Source organism: Trypanosoma melophagium (genome assembly GCF_022059095.1).
Source record: "Trypanosoma melophagium isolate St. Kilda chromosome Unknown ctg2segment0, whole genome shotgun sequence".
Classification (NCBI taxonomy): domain Eukaryota; phylum Euglenozoa; class Kinetoplastea; order Trypanosomatida; family Trypanosomatidae; genus Trypanosoma; species Trypanosoma melophagium.
This window is the reverse complement of record NW_027125149.1, coordinates 63324-79909: the sequence shown is the minus strand read 5'-3', so window position 1 is coordinate 79909 and position 16586 is coordinate 63324. Positions and strand designations below refer to the sequence as shown.

The window sequence follows — 16586 nt, the reverse complement described above, 5'->3', positions numbered from 1 at the left end:
AGCACTAAAGATAATAAAAATGTAGTTTTTCTGTATATCTGAAGGGCTTATATACTTATCTGCATCTTTTTTTTTCAAGGCAATTCCTTCATGAAGAAGGATTAAATAGAAAGAAACATGTACTCTACACCATTTATCTTTTTTTTCTTTAAATGTAGTATGTATCAGGTCGCTACAGTGGTGCGTATAAGCAACTCTGGTGGTTTATCCCTTAACTTTTTTTCTTCCTTTTTAAGGCCTGTACATATGGCTATTGATAGTGGCAAATTGTATATCTTTCTGTTCATGTTTATGTATGTGTATTATTTTTTCTGTTTTTTTTTTTCCCCCTTGAAGCTGTAGGGGGCACCAAAAAAAAAAGTATGGAGAAACCTTTTTACGGTCGAACAGGCGCTCTCAACAACTCATACCAAGGATTGCCTGTTTCAACAACACGTTTGCTTTCGGGAAAATCCGCTAAATGGTTTCCATCCCTGTTAACAGTGCCACAACGCATTCTTCATAGTATTACAGAAGGTGATGGTATTGAATACAGTATTATCCGTTTTCTTCGATTGGGATATGTGTATGAAGAGTTACGAAAACGTCATAATGACCCTAGACGTCATGGTGCCTTACTTCGTGAAATTCTCAAATGGGACCATTCTATACCTAGGGACTCAGAAAACCGTGAGAGTTCAAATGCCAATATGAATGAAGGTCTTTTTCAGCCATACGTTCCCACATATAATCTACGCGTGTTGAAGGATGGTCAACCTGTAGGATTGTACTCGGCGGTGACGCGTAGGGCGGTGACGCTTATTGGAAAGGATCGTGAGTTAAATGATATTCCTCTGGATCACCCGAGTTGCTCCGCTCAGCACGCGGTTCTCGAAGTGCGTTTCTTATACGCCTTAGCTGATGATCTGGAGCAGCAGTTCACAACGTGGTTGGAAGGCCAGGGGGATATTAACTGGAACTCTGTGGAAGAAATTGTGAAGTTATGTGTTCGTGTACGTGAAATCATGTCTAATCTTGGCGACGGTGAGGATCAATGGTCGATGGAGTTGCAGGTGTTAGATCTCGGATCCACGAACGGTACTCGTCTTAATGGGGAGTCTTTACAGGCATTGCGGCCAATGACCCTTATTGAAGGTGATGTATTGACTTTTGGCTATTCATCGCGAAAATACGTTGTTGTGCGGTCTTAATGGGATCGGTCCAGAGAGGTAATAAGTACAGTATGGGTAAAGAGGGTATAATGGTATTATTTCTCATTATTACTAGTAGGTGATATACATTTTTTCTTTTTTCTTTTAGTTAATATGTCCTTTGCAACCTTTTTCTGTTCTATTTGGGATCATTTTTGCTCAAAGGTTAAGAAAAAAAAAATCAAGGAAAAAACAAAAATGAAACAAATTGTTAAACATTACAAGAATCCTATTACTTTTAAAAGACATCACAGTACAAAATTCAACCTCTGGCTGAATGCCAGGCAAAATATGCATCTCTCTTTACAAAACTCCGGGGGTTCTCCCAGACCCAGACAAACAGTTGTTACTTGAACCTGTTTTTTTATTCCTCGTGTCTTTATGGGTTTTACCCCAACGGTACGGCTATCAGCTTCTCACCGTAGAGCACCGAGGCTGCTGTCTATGAAGAGCGGTGCTTGAGAGAAAAATCTCTTCGTTTTGTGGGGTCCTCAAGCTCTTGTAATATTTATTTTGTTATTTTGGGTTTTTATTATTTGAGTTTTGTTATTTTCAAGTTTTGCTTTATTTTTATTGTTAGAACCAATCTATGAACGGTAAACAGTCTACGAGAGATACTCTACTCCCACCATCCTTTCCCAGAGCCCGTCGGCCACTCTCCTTTTGTTATTCATTTTTGTTATTTTTGGTTTTTTAGTTAATGATTGGGCCTCAATGATCTCCTCTGTTTTTTGTTCTTGTTGGGGATCGTGACAAGTGCCTCTTGAGACTAATCCTGCCAGGGATTCCATAATCGAGCTCGTCGCTGGTCTTAGAGGGGTGTGGAGGCCTTACAGGGTGGAGGAAGGAGGCGTAGGGGTTCTGGACCGTGAAGTCTGCGGTATCGCATAGTTCCGCTCCACTGCCAGAAGGAACTGGGCTAACTGTTTAGAAAAGCACGGTTTCTGGAGAGGGATATCTGTTATAGCATACTTTATTTGCAATGGACGAAGGGCGGGGCAACTCAAGAGATGCAGTGCTGTTTCTTCGCAGTCGGTGCGTTGGCTAGCATGCGCGCGAATATGCTGATACCCGTGTTGAGACATGCGGTGTTGTGTGAGGCCTGATTTGCTCATGCATTGTCTGTTGCATGTGGGGCAAATCAGGGTCGCAAGGTCTCTTATGTTCTCGCCCTTGCTTCGGGAGGATTCGGTTGCCCCTTTGGCAGGCATGCCTTTGCCATGGTGAAAATTTCTGCAGTGAATGGCGAGTGAAGGCATGTTGGCGTAGAACTTCTTACACACACACCGCACTGAACCTTGCCGTGGTCCTCACGTTCCGGTGGCGACGAGTCTCGCTGACGTTTTTTATTTCTGGGAAACGTTACCTGTATCGTAATCGGCAATATCGGAGTTCCAGGTGGGTGTTTTTGCTTTTTATGGCACGGGAGAGCTCCCATGTTACCGAAATCCCTTAGGCAAAATTCACAGCGCAGTGATGCTGGCTGTGGAATTAACTGCGTGCCGGGTGCGTCTTCACTGGGGTCCTCAGGATGGCGTGCTCGAATGTGGGCTTTGGGGCCTGTTTTAGAGCGCGCTATCATTTCACATTTGTCACATGGAAATGCCGATCCCTCTGGTATTGGTTCATCTGCTCCTGGGCGATTTCTTTCAGTGGGAGGGCATGTGACATCATGCATGTACCTGAGGTGGCGAGTTGATTCGTTTTTCTGGGGGAAGGTTCGGTGACATAAATGGCATGCAAAGGGATGTTTTTTCTCTGCATGTGCTGATTGGCGAGGTAACGTATTTACCGGAGATGTTGGTCTGGGCGGCGGTGGCTCAGGCGGTATGTCCGGCGGAGGTGCTGCATGGGGAAACTTGAGTTTCCAAAGCGCATCGGCCTTCTTAAACCCATGCCTGTTTACCATGTGAAGCGCTGCGGTGTTCCTGCATGAGTATTGTGCTCCGCACTCTGTGCATGCTGCTGGCTCGGATGATTTGCTCATGGGGTGGTGTCTCTGCGTTGCTTGCGGCTTTGGTGGGGCTGAGTGGTTTGCCTCTTGGGGATTGCACCATCGACAACCAGGGGGATATGGGTTTGGATTTTTCTCAGCAACCACCCATATCGATGCGAGACTCCTGTGCGGAATCTTGCAAGCGCTGTTTCATCTTCTCGTGTTAGTTCTGGGTTGTCTTTGGTGGGGTTCCAGTTTCCTGTGATTTGCCATCTATGAGAAGGACGAGGTGTTTCCTCCCCCTTGAGTATGCGTTTGGCGTAGGCAATAACATCGGGAATCCAGGTATCATCCCTCTGGACATGCTCCGCAGCTTTTTTGGCCTCAGCGTCACATTTTTCGTTCTTCTCTACTCCGCAATGGCCGAAAATAAATTGCAGTCGAATGCGGGCTTTGCGACGTTGCACTTGGAGGATCAGGTTCCATAGTTTACGGAGCATAGGATCCGTAACGGTTAGGGGAGCAGCCTGGAGCGCTGCCAGTAGAGACAGCGAATCTGAGAATACGGAAACTCTGCAGGATGTTGGGTTTTCTGCCGGTAGTATCGTGAGTAGTTTCCGCAATCCTTCATATAGCACTATGGTTTCAGCCGCGTAGCTGCAGGCTAGGGGGCCAGCTCCTCTTTGCGTGGTGCTAAGCAGTTCGCCATCCTTGTAAATCATCGCCAATGCCCCCAGATTTAACACCCAGGAATACCGAGCCATCAGTCCAAATTTCATAATGTGTACGGGGTGGTGGTGTTTCTCCCATGCGGCGAAAATGTCGGGCTATCCAACGCTCAGATGCTTCCTTTTTGCGTTCTTCAGGGTCGTCAGCGGAGACGTTATCCAGTGACGTGAAGAAGCGAGCGCGCTTACCGAAACGCAGTGTCGGTGTTAATAGCGGCAACTCGCGTGGCTCTATATGGAGCGTTGGGTATGCCTTCATTATGCGTACATAGAAGTTTCGGACTGGGTGGTTCAAGTGGTAAACCTGATCAGCGCTTTCTTTCAGGGATCTACCTTTTGCCTGGCATAGTAAGAAGTGTTTGAGGCTCCGTATCATGGCTGTCATTTCTAGTGGTAGAAGACGGGCTTCTCGTAGTGCGTCGTCGGAGCGACATCCAAATGGGATTCCTGCTATGGTTCGACAAGCTTTGTTTTGGCCCGCTGCTAATTGTTGGCGGCGTGTGGGTGAAGCATCCCAGTACCAGACCTCAAATCCATATATTGCCTGGGCTTGAACTAGGGCTAGTTAAAAAGCGCGCAAAACATCCCGTTTTGGGCCCCATGCGGTGGACGAGATTGCAGCGAGCTGCAACAAACGAAAATTCATGCGTTGCCTCGTCTGTATTAAATGGGAGGACACTCCGCGATGGTGTTGGAATGTAATTCCGAGAAGTTTTGGAGCTTTCTCTAGACCGACGGGGGTGCCGCGTAGTTCAAGGGAGAGGGGGTTTGGGTCCAATGATCCAAAGAGGGTGTATTTCGTTTTGTCTGTGTTTACTTCCATGAAGTGGCTCTTGGACCATTCATCAACCACATTTATTCCGCTTTGTAGCACACTGTTGATGACGTCTCTGTTCCCATCTCGTGCTGCCAGCGTGAGTTCATCAGCAAAAAAGCCGTGGTACAGAAGAGGAGCATGAGATAATCGTTTGCTTGGAGTGTTCATTGCTATAATGAACATAAGCGGGCCTAGAACCGTTCCTTGCGGTACGCCGCGGTGGAATAGCATTAGTGGTGAGGATTTTCCTTGGACTCGTACTTTAGCCTGACGCCCTTTTAAAACTGGGGCTGGCCATCGGATGATGTGTGGTGGGAGCACCATCTCTCGCATCGCACTAACAATTCGGTCGTGATCTACAGTATCGAAGGCCTTGGCGTAATCGACGAATACGGCACCTGTGCGTGAGTCATGCGAAGGTCTCTTTGAGGGCTGCGCGCAGGTGTAGTAATTGGTTTAGTGTGGAGTGGCCAGACCTGAACCCGGATTGTTGTGGGGTCAGCTTGGATTCAGTAACATCCCGAATACGGGCTGCTATAATCCTTTCCATTAGTTTGGACATACGGCTAGTTAATGTGACCGGTCTAAACGAGTCTAGGTCTGTTGCCTTCTTCCCTGGTTTGGGGAGGGGCGCAATAACACCTACTTTCCAAGCAGCTGGGACAATACCAGTGCGGAGACTTTCATTGAAAAGTGAAAGGGTTTCTGCTTTCGCTCTGGTTCCCAAATGTTGGAGAGCCTCGCTGCAAATCCCATCCGGACCAGCCGCCGTTCCTTTCGGGAGAAGGCACTGGGCCCGTTCCAGTTCCGCTTCTGTAATGGGTGCAAATTCCTCGTCGACAACTGGGATGGGTGGCGGAGGGTGGGAGTGTGGGTGCCGTCTGGCCCGTGTGGAGTGCAAAAGGATAAAGTGCTTGGCCTTCTGATTTTCCGTGAGCACCGTGTTGTTAATCTTTATCGCTGGGGTGCTCAGTGGGCGTGGGGCGTAAATCCCCTTTACAATTTTCCAGCGGCAGCCGTCTGCTAAGGCCATCTTGCCGCAGAGGGCTTTCCATCTTTTATGGGAGGCCTGTCTCAGCATCTCTCTGCGGCGTGCTGCCAACCTGTCTCTATAGACAGAGGCTTTGCATTGTTGGATCTCCGACTCAATCTCACCGAGTTCTGGAGTCCAAAAGGGGGCAGTGTCTCGTCCTCCGCGGGGGACCGTTGCAGCTGTTGCGATGCGGATCGCGGAGGCGAGTAAACGTTCTCGCTTGTGAACGCTCATCTTCTGTGTCGGTAGCTTTTGGCATTGAGCATTTGACATTTGTCCAAAACGAGACCATTTCGCCTTCTTCCATGCATAGAGTGGGGCACGGGGGCGAGGGAACCGCAGTGGTTCATCATCATCTCCTACTACTACGTCGAAGAGGGTGATATAATGGTCACTATCCGGAGAGAACTTGGCTGTCCAAGACTCTATGCGACACTCTCGGGATAGTGTCACGTCCGGCGCGGACGGACCGTGACGTGTAGTGTGGCGGGTGCTTTCTCCATTGTTCTGTATGACACAATCGTTATCTAGGCATCATTGCGCTGGCACATCGCCACGTGTATCAGGTGGGATCGCGCGATTCCAGGCCAACGCACGCGTTTCAGCATCTGCACCAATGAGGTGGGGTCCGCTAGTCGTCAAGAGCGCGTCCAGTTGCGATGCTGTAAATGATCTCCCTGGAGGGAAGTATGCTGACGTCACTGAGAGCGCCAGCCCTTCTGTCAAGTGGATCGTTGCGTGAGTATACTCAATGCTCGCCACAACAGACGATCCTACTTCCACCGGCAGGTCTTCACGAACCAGAATCGAAACGCCGCCACCTTTAGAGGGGCGGGACACTCCATGATGTTGATCACCAGCGATTGTGAAACTCGACACTTCCGCACAAGACATTTTCGTCTCGATTAGAAGGCAGAATGAAACGTTTTCCTCAACCAGGGTTTTGTGGAGAGCAAGCCTCTTGGCCTGGGTAAGCCCAGCTGAGTTCCGCTGCATACCTCGCAGGGAAGGGCCGGGATTTTCCTCCACATCACTGCTCAGCGGTAACTTGGTACAGGTGATACTGCTGACAGCACGTCGACAAGTGCCCCAGGACCTTCTTGGATTCAGTTCTGCCCCAGCACGACGCGGCTGGTCCCGGTGCTGTGCGACGCCGTAGCTTAAGCGCCAGCGAGTTTTCCAGAAGAAAAACATCGCTGGCTTTTGGCCTCCTCCGACAATACGGAGTACTGGACCTTGGCACCACGTTGGGGTGGCCGGCATCTCCAAGGACAAGTCCTATCACGTAGCAGTAACTCCTGCCGCAGCTGCGCTTCCAGCAACAGTAGAACAAGTTGCATCTGTAGTGAAGTTATGTGCGGCCCACAAAATTCCAATGACACCACGCGGTGCTGGCACAGGCATTGAAGGTGGAGCCATACCGTATGCCGGTGGTGTGGTAATTGATACATCTAAGCTACAACGAATGGACGTTGACGTACGCAATGCCTTTGTGTGGGTTGGTGCTGGTGTGGCGAAATTGCAGTTGTTGAAGGCTGTTCGCAAGCTTGGCTTTCTGTTTGGTCCTGATCCATTATCGAATCCATTTGTGGGTGGGATGGTGCCCACTGCCGGCAGCAGTATGTCAACACTGAAGTATGGCACAACACGCGAGAATGTTCTTTCACTGCGTGTTGTGACCCCACCGGGTGAGGTGGTGGAGACACGCAAGGTAGTACGCAAGTCATCTGCTGGGTTGGCAGTAAGATAGGTCTGATGTTGGTGTGTTTCTGTAGTTTATGTGTTCTTTGTGGAGAACCTTTCGCCGAGAAAAAAAATACTGACATTTTTTTATTATATATATATATATATATATATATATATATATATATATATTTTTTTTTTTTTTTTTTTTTTGGTTACTTTCGTTTTAATTGTCACTTTTTTGCTGTTTGTTATTTTTTCATGGTATTAGAAACTTTTCCTTGCATTGGCTTTATTTATTTTAGAGGAATACGTGTTTTACCTGAGTTCTTTAACCCAAAGAGTAAGGTCTGGAATGTTACGTGTTTTTGTTTTCTTGTTGGCCTTTTTTTCTTCGTTGATATTTCTCTTTTCATCAACATTTTAATTGCCTGTGTGCGTGTGGTAGTTGTGGTTACCTGCCTTTCTTTTTGTAGTATCCAAATAGCGCGTATGCCCCATTCTATGAAAAGGGGATTTATTATTGAAAACCCCATGACATGTGAAGTTATATATATATATATATATATATATATATATATATGTTTTATTCTGTATCCTATATTATCCATTTTATTATTTTTCTCTCTTTTGTTTTCTCTCTTTCCCCGTTCTACTCCCGCAGTGAACACACCACATCCGACCCGTGATGCCGCTGTGGAAGTACTTCATCACCACAAAGCCCGAGGTGGACGACAGTGATCTGCCGCTGCCAAAGTACCGCGTGTACGACGACGACGGGAATGTAAAACCAGACGAGTCAACAACACCAACTCCAACACCAACACCGCGCGTGACGGTTAATATCGCGAAGGGGAAAACATCACCAAAGAAGTCAACGCCCATGTCGCCCAAAACACGGGCAAGAATATTGAGAAGCGTCGGGGCCACTCCCACCGCCCCGCGTAAACCCAACAGCACTGTAAATAATACAAATACAAATAATACAAGAAATATGACGGTTGCGGGATCACCGGCACCTGTTACACCACCACGTGCCTCCAGCAGTTCATCGCAGCGGTCGCCCACGCCACCACGCAATGAGAGTCCGAAGAGAAACGGCAACACTCCAGCAAAGTCAACGCCAAAGCGATCGGCGTCTCCCAAGCAAAAGACATCCACGCCAAAGTCCTCAGCAAAGAAAAGTGTAACACCAACGCGATCGAGGCAGGCTGCCGCAAAGCAGTCAGTCTCGCCGCACCGAAACAATACCGCACGCAGCCGTTCGGCAAGTCCGGCGTCCAGCAGTGTTTCACCAGCGCGGTCACCAAAACGACAGAGTGGGACAAAGTCTGTTTCACCAACGAAGCGTGGAGTTTCGCGATCACCCAACAGCCGCAAGCCGGCGACACCGTCAAAGCTCACACCGAAGAAAACAACAACGTCTGTGACTCCACGTAAATCGCAGTCAAAACGTGCCCGCTCGTCATCTGCGATGCCGGAGGGAAAACCATCGCCACGGTGGACCGTTAACGCACTCAAGGCGTATGCCAAGGAAAATGACATTGACGTTTCTCAAGAGAAGACCAAGGCAGAGATTCTGGCCAAGATTGGGGCCCACAGCTCACGCTAAAGTCAGGAAGAGTGAAGATGAAAAGACTGTTATTATTATTATTATTATTATTACCTAGAGGGCCATTCTGCTGAGCCGCAAAACAAAGAAAAAAAAGGTGTGAAGGGATCATCCAGTGTGGCATAAAACACGCAAAAGAAAAAAAAAGAATAGAATCGTGCGGCACAAAGGAAGAGGAGCAAACAAAGAAACAAACTAGAAAAGAGAATAGGGGTTGAGATATGTTTGAGCCGCTAACTGAAGTAGAGAAAACAACTCGTTGACACCTGTGAAAACTGATTGGTCCGCTCTTAGAGCAGGATATAGACTACGACAAGGTACAATAGTCAGACCCGCCTCACTCAAAAGTGAATTTTGAGGTGCGAATGAGGTGACTATAACAGAGATCTTAGAATCATATATGATGAGACACTCAAACCAAAAAAAAAACCAAGAAAGAAAATGCCGTTGTACTTTTGTCATTTTGATATATATATATATATATATATATATATATATATATATATATATATATTTCTTAAACAGAAAAAAAGACTGAATATCTTTGTTACTTTTTTTTACTGTTACTCATTAATGTGCTGATAAGGTCATTCTTTGTTTCTCCAAATTCTCTCTTTTATTGCTCATTTAGGCATTTTAGAGGGTTCGATAGAAATGAGGGATGTCACAGATGATGGATGTCAAGAAAAAACAACAAAGTGTATTGTTGTAAATTGTGTTAATACCCGTTATCACGTAGTGCGAGCTGCAACCATCTCACTTGGTTGGTATGTAGAGGATGAGGAATGTGAAAATATTCCACCCGCATTTCATGGTCTTGCACTAAAGAGGGATATGCAAGCGGTCTTTGAACGACTTTCTTCACGAGGTATGAAGTATGATCCTACTAATACCCCACAAATTCTGTGGTTAGATAAGAGTGTTCTATCATCACGTGTTTCTGCGCTTTCCTGTCATCATCGTATTAACCATTTCCCTGGTATTCACATCATCGCACGTAAAGCGGTGCTTTTTAAACGACTCATGCGTATTAGGCGTAAAAATGATCTTTCTTTACCTCTTGTAGATGCTCTTAAAGCCTTTCCATGGAGTTTTTCTACGACAACAGAAATGCTTCAACTTGAAAGGTTAATTTCTAGTCAAAATCAACAAGAACGGCATCAAATAGATGCAAATTCATATTTTATCTTGAAACCAGGTAAAGGGTGCCAGGGAAAAGGTATTGTTGTAACACCAGAGCCATTACAAGCCCTAGAACGTATTAAAAAGAATTCAAGTGATGATTGGTTGGTACAACTATATGTGACACCCCCTCTATGCATAGATCGAAAGAAGTTTGATCTTCGTATTTATGTGCTTATAACCTCCGTAGTGATGGGACAACCTCCGAAACGTGGTTTTCGTTCCGTAATGAATGCTAAAAAATCGAATATGCTCAGAAATCTATTGGAAGGGCTACAAGTGTTTGTTCATGATGAAGGACTAGTTCGTATCTGTGCGGAAGAATATTCTTCCCCCAATAAAACCAATTGTGATCAGTCGAGTATTCACCTCACAAATTATGCAGTTAACAAGGGTTTAGAGGGGTTTTCAGTGGGACAGAAAACCGATAATGATATTGTTGGTATTTGTGAAGGTAATAAACGCGATTTTAGGTTTCTAAAAAACTATATTAATAGTTTATCCCATAAATATTTGGAATGTGATGAAGTAAATAAAAACTCTGGAACTAGTACCCTATGGGAATATGTTCTGCGTCGTATCGATATGTGTATCATGTTAACCATTCTCTCTGGTTGGGAGGAGTTACAGCGAGAGTTTATAGGCACCGGCGCATCACGGGGCTTACGTAGTGATGCTCGTAATTGCTTTGAACTTTTGGGATTTGACTTGATGCTCACAGCCGGATTAGATCCCGTTCTCATGGAAGTGAATCACTCCCCTTCTCTCTTCTGTGATACGGAGTTTGACTTTGAGACAAAACATCGCGTGGTGATGGATGTATTACGGCTGCTTGAGCCGTATGTGCCGTCCATTGAAAACTGTGATGATGCCTCGTATGCCGCATATCAGGCAATGGCATCAGTGAAGCGTAGTGTTGAAACTGGATTTCGACAAATATCTCCACAACGCACTACTGATGCTATTTGGGGTGAAGAGGAGATGTGCGTATTTGAGGAGATGCTGCGTCATGCACGACAACGATAAATAAAAGTAAATGCTTGTAACGTTTTTTTTCCTTTTCGCTTCATGCGGTTGTTTTTTGTTTATTGTTCTTGTATTGTTGTCAACTATTGCAATGGTAATCTCCCTTTCTTTATTCGTGTTTTTCTTTCTTTATTTGTTTGAATCAGTTTTTATTTGGTAATTTGTATTTTCTTTCTTTTTTTTTCCTTTCTTGACTCTCTTACTCTAATAAAATAACTTACAATACATACCATCGCACAATTTACACGTCTCTTTTCTTTGCTTCGATCATAGCCGCCAAAACACTTCCTATTATTGATGTGTCGCCTCTTATTAACGACAGCAATAAGGTGGCAGAAGTTGCCAAACAAATTGATGATGCGTGTCGTAACTGGGGATTTTTCTACATTGTTGGGTACACCATCTCACAGGAGTGAATTGAAAAGTTGAAAAGTACGGCCAATAAGTTTTTCTCACTCCCTATGGAGAAGAAACGGGAAATCAACATCAAACAAAGTAAGCATCACCGCGGGTAAGGGGAATTCAAGGCGGAGCAACTAGACCCATTGGCCCCATTTGACTATAAAGAAACATTCGATATGGGTTGTCATCTGCCGGAGGATCATTCGGATGTTGTGGCGAACAAACCAGTACGCGGACCCAATCGTCATACATCACATGTTGAGGGTTGGACGGCGTTGCTTGAAGAGCACTATCGCGATATGCAGAAATTGGCACTTCTCCTGCTCCGAGCCCTTGCCTTGGCGATTGGCATTGAAGAAGATTTCTTCGTTTTCCGCCTTGTGGAGCCTCTCAGTGTGTTCCGCATGATTCACCACCCCGCACTAACAAAAGACGAAGGCGAGCGGGTGGTGTGTGGCGAGCACACGGATTACGGCATTTTAACACGTTTCTATCACGATGCCGCGGGTGGAGTGCGAGTTCGCGATTTGTCAGGCGAGTGGACGGACGCCACGCCGGTGGCGGGAAGTTTTGTGGTGAACATTGGCGATGTGGAGCAACAATTGATATAAGTCAACGTCGCATCGGGCGTTGAATCCCGGCGTGGATCGCATTTCAATGCCGTTCTTCTGCGAACCACACCCAGATGCACTTATTCAGTGTCTGGATCGCTGTCATTCGGCGGAGAATCCCGCAAAGTACCCGCCTGTAAAGACAGCGGATTGGCTACGGAAACAATTCGCAGAGACATATGCGTATCGCAAGGCGATGTGAAACACACACACACACACTTCTGAGCACGAATGTGGGTCTGTATGTATGTATGTATGTGTTTTTTTTTCCCCATTCTATTTTAAGCGAAAAGGAAATTACTATCATCACATGAAAGTAAACATTACTGGTTTTGAAGGAAGTGGAAAGATAAAAGGAAAACAGTAATTTTTTAAAATGACATGTGATTCACCATACCAGTTTTTTTTTTCGTTAATTTGTTTATATCTACCTCCTTCTAAAGAATAATTCAAAAAAAAAGAAAAGTAATGTTGACCTAAGTTTTTTTCAATTATTAACATTATTGTTATTATTATTATTATTCTGGGTTCTTGTTGATAATGAACCGTATTGTTTTTTTCTTTTTTTCTTTTGTTTATTTGTATTTTTTTTTTTTTTTTGCTTCCTTATTAGTAATGTGGAAAGCACGGGCTGAAAGTACTCCACAGTTGATTTATAATATCGATCGTTACGAATCAAAATGATGCAAAATATGCTATCCTCTATTCCTCCCTTTTTTTTTCTTTTTTCGTTGATACGGGAAATTTGTGGAATTTTTATTTTTATTTTTCCTATTTTGTTGTCTTCAGCATTTGATGTGTCGGATACACTTTTTCTCCATGTCTCTCTATATTTTCTTATCTTTTTGTTTTTCAAATTAACCTAAAACAACAACCAATAATAATAATAATAATAATAATAATAATAATAATAATAATAATAATAATAATAATAATAATAATAATAATAATAATAATAATAATAATAATAACGATTTCTTTTTTCTATTATTTATTCTTTCTTCTTCTTCTTTGCCTATATATATATTAGTTCTCTACCAATTCCCTTCGATTACACAGACAGCGTCCCAATGACGGAGATGGAGCAGGACGTGGATGGTTTACTGCAGTACATGGCCCCAGGGAGCACATTAGACGATATCGTTGGCGACAGTGAAAGTGAAGATGAGGCGGCCCTCTACGATGTTGTGCAGGGCAAACGTACAACAACCGCACGCGTGGTATTAGGATCCAATACAGGTGCAAATACACAAAAAGAGGTAACCGCATTAAGTAAAGTACAACCCGTACAACATACCACAGGTCACGCAAGTGTACTACGTCGTATTCGCGTAGATGATTTTTACGCCGATGTCTCGGCCTTTTCAGGTGGTGGTGGTGGGGCGAGTAAAGTAAACCAACGCGTGCTGAATGATCTTCGGGAGATGACCATGTCAAATCGACTAACATCTATGCAATCTTCACATGAAGTGGACCGCTCAGAGCGTGCAACGGTAGAAAATGTGATGGATCCACGAACACGTCTTATTTTGTACAAACTGGTAAACAGTGGTCAGTTACGGGAGATTAATGGATGTGTTTCCACTGGAAAGGAAGCTAATGTCTACTACGCTGTCGCTGGTGATGGCAGTGATGCCGCAGTAAAGGTTTTCAAGACATCTATTCTTGTCTTTAAAGATCGTGATAAGTATGTCGCTGGGGAGTTTCGCTTTCAACGTTACTGTAAAAGTAATCCACGCAAGATGGTTCGTACATGGGCAGAGAAGGAAGCGCGTAATCTCAATCGACTTCAAGATGGCGGTGTATTAGCTCCCGCCGTAAAGTTACTGCGACAACATGTACTCATAATGGAGTTTCTCGGCGAAGATGGATGGCCAGCACCGCGGTTAAAGGAAGTTCGTTTTCCCTCTGCTGCCGCATTAGACAGATGCTATATTGATATCTGTTGTACAATGCGTAAGATGTACGCCCGTTGCCGACTCATTCATGGCGACCTCTCCGAATATAATTTACTCCTTTATCGTGGACGTGTGGTGGTGATTGATGTTTCTCAATCCGTAGAAAACGATCATCCCCACGCGATGGATTTCTTGCGTAGAGATATTGTAAACGTGGACGCCTTCTTTCGCGCCAAAGGCCATCATCAGTTATTCTCACTTCAGGACTTGTATCACTTTATCACAGCCCCACCAGCGGCTCGTGGTTGGCAGCGGTGTGAGGGGCCGGACAATGCGGGGGAGATCCGCGATTATCTTCTCGAGTTACGGGCAACACGGGAGCGGGAGGGAGTGCTGCCGGTGAACTCGGAACAGGCAAAAATAGATGAACAGGTCTTTCTCAATATCGCCCTTCCCCGCAGTTTGGGAGAAATCGCCGATCACAAGGCGCCAAATGCCGAAATTGCCCCTTTTGTTGCGGAGATGACAACTGGATCCCAGAAAACGCAAAAAAATCAAAAACATCCACAGAATAATGATGGTAATAATAAAGAGGAAGAGGAAGAGGAAGAAGATGGGTGTGATGATGATGATGATGATGATAAAGAGAGAGGCAGCAATCACAGTGGTAGTGTAAATAGCCATAATGGAGATGGGATTGGGCATAAAACAGCCGGTAAAGAGGGAGTAAAGGTGCGGCCAAAGGTTATTGCTAATATGACGAAGGAGGAACGTAAGGAACACCACAGAGCCGTTAAGGAAGCGAATCGTGAGCGCCGGGCGAATAAAAAAAAGGTCAAGGCTGGAAAGAAAAAGAAGTAATAGCGAAACTTCATTCAACGTTTAACAGTAGAAGAGAGTTGAGGGCTCTTTGTATAAAAGAAAGAACAAACAAACAAACAAAAAAGAATAGACGGAATGAAAGAATGAGAGTTTCTATAAGTGATGAAAGCGAAGGAAAAAAAAAATTACACATATCCGTATGAGTGCAAGCAAAGCATGTTAGTTCATACTTTCTAACCATTTGTCTTTCTCTAATTAATCAACCGTATTTATTTATATTTGTGAAGGGGTGCTTCTGTACTTTATGTGGTGCTTGTATGCCTAGTAATAATGTTTCGCGTTTAATTATTAATACTAAATCAAATATTTATATTTACTACATAACTGTGTCTTTCTTTTTTTATCTTTTTTTTTTACGTCTTGTCTTTTTGCTTTAATTATTATGAGGGGTTTTTGTTTTTATTTTTTGCTTTTCCGTGAGCATTAGCAAGAATACACGACAAGGAAGAAGGAAGCAAAACAAAAAAAAAGGAAAACTTAAGAACAAAAAGACAAAAGGGACGAGGTTCGACACCCTTTTTTCTTTTTAATTCTTATTGTTTTTTTCTTTTCTTTTCTTCTTTATTATAATCGTCTTCCAGCAGGTGTTAGTTATTTTTGCATTTCATTACACTATCGCATGCAGAAGTAATGCTTCGGTGTTCCTCCCGACATCTTATATTGGCCAAGTTAGGCCGCACAAAATTAGGTGCGGAGGTTCTCACACAAACACGTTTAGAGATGCGAGAAATTGAACACTCTGAAAACCGTCTCATTCGTTTCTTAACACGCCGGCGTCCTATTGATTATTTAGCATTACAGGTGGATGGTCCAATTACGAAGGAGTTACACCCGTCATTTCGTTATGTAAAATACTTTTGTACATTTTTATTGGCAGCGCCGGTGTTTGTGTTGCTTGTCACGGGTGTACTTTCGCCGAGTTATTATGTGTTGGTGCCTAGTGGATTTCTCACTGCGGATCAGTTTGAGCGTATGTGGGAGTTTTCCCATTGGGCCGTCGTACTCGCCGGACAGATATTTATATTTCTCATCTTTTATGATCTTTCTGTGTATGTGCGGTATCCGTTCTTTGCCCACGTGGTGGCGCCGATATATCGCCGCTGCGGTTTATTTAGTGTACAACAGCAGCAACAACAACAACGCGGGGCATCGTTGACGATTGAAGAGTTAAAACGACGGCGGCGGGGAGCTCCGGTGAAACCGCTGGGCGTTCCACTTAGTGAGATGCGGAAAACAGCACAACAGCAACAACAAGAGCGACCAGATCCTTTTGGTAAACGGCGGAAGAGTAAATAGAAGAGAGAGCGAGAGAGCGGTGGGGAATTCTCAATACAGTTCTATTCATATTGGATATTATTATTATTATTATTATTATTATTATTATTTTGTGTTTTTACCCACTCCCTAATGCTTCTGTATTACCCCTCATTTATCCTTTTGCTTTTCTATTTCTTTTTTTTCTCTATGTCGTTAGTTATTTTGTGTTTGTACCCGTACATTTTGCAGTTGCGGCTTATCTTTTCTTTATTATTATTATTATTATTATTATTATTATTATTATTATTATTATTATTATTATTATTATT

The 16586-nt window shown here is 44.3% G+C and overlaps 7 protein-coding genes across 7 annotated transcripts; all 7 read left to right on the top strand.

Annotated features, from left to right (window-relative positions):
- Positions 1 to 362: 362 nt before the first annotated feature.
- On the top strand, positions 363 to 1190 carry LSM04_008511 (Forkhead-associated (FHA) domain; the record flags this gene model as incomplete). Its single annotated transcript, XM_067336004.1, has 1 exon — positions 363 to 1190. The coding sequence occupies one exon, from the start codon at positions 363 to 365 to the stop codon at positions 1188 to 1190; it is 828 nt and encodes a 275-aa protein (XP_067192751.1).
- Positions 1191 to 7079: 5889 nt separating this feature from the next.
- On the top strand, positions 7080 to 7454 carry LSM04_008735 (FAD linked oxidase; the record flags this gene model as incomplete). Its single annotated transcript, XM_067336003.1, has 1 exon — positions 7080 to 7454. The coding sequence occupies one exon, from the start codon at positions 7080 to 7082 to the stop codon at positions 7452 to 7454; it is 375 nt and encodes a 124-aa protein (XP_067192761.1).
- Positions 7455 to 8075: 621 nt separating this feature from the next.
- LSM04_006608 (uncharacterized protein) lies at positions 8076 to 8999 on the top strand (the record flags this gene model as incomplete). The annotated part of the gene is made up of 1 exon (XM_067336002.1): positions 8076 to 8999. The coding sequence occupies one exon, from the start codon at positions 8076 to 8078 to the stop codon at positions 8997 to 8999; it is 924 nt and encodes a 307-aa protein (XP_067192643.1).
- A 654-nt stretch (positions 9000 to 9653) lies between these two features.
- Positions 9654 to 11207, top strand: LSM04_009521 (Tubulin-tyrosine ligase/Tubulin polyglutamylase; the record flags this gene model as incomplete). Its single annotated transcript, XM_067336001.1, has 1 exon — positions 9654 to 11207. The coding sequence occupies one exon, from the start codon at positions 9654 to 9656 to the stop codon at positions 11205 to 11207; it is 1554 nt and encodes a 517-aa protein (XP_067192798.1).
- A 578-nt stretch (positions 11208 to 11785) lies between these two features.
- LSM04_007257 (Oxoglutarate/iron-dependent dioxygenase) lies at positions 11786 to 12422 on the top strand (the record flags this gene model as incomplete). The annotated part of the gene is made up of 2 exons (XM_067336000.1): positions 11786 to 12181; positions 12222 to 12422. The coding sequence occupies 2 exons, from the start codon at positions 11786 to 11788 to the stop codon at positions 12420 to 12422; spliced, it is 597 nt and encodes a 198-aa protein (XP_067192682.1).
- Positions 12423 to 13290: 868 nt separating this feature from the next.
- Positions 13291 to 14979, top strand: LSM04_008753 (uncharacterized protein; the record flags this gene model as incomplete). The annotated part of the gene is made up of 1 exon (XM_067335998.1): positions 13291 to 14979. One exon carries the CDS (start codon positions 13291 to 13293, stop codon positions 14977 to 14979), a length of 1689 nt encoding a protein of 562 aa, XP_067192763.1.
- Positions 14980 to 15630: 651 nt separating this feature from the next.
- Positions 15631 to 16296, top strand: LSM04_004298 (uncharacterized protein; the record flags this gene model as incomplete). The annotated part of the gene is made up of 1 exon (XM_067335997.1): positions 15631 to 16296. One exon carries the CDS (start codon positions 15631 to 15633, stop codon positions 16294 to 16296), a length of 666 nt encoding a protein of 221 aa, XP_067192521.1.
- Positions 16297 to 16586: the final 290 nt, after the last annotated feature.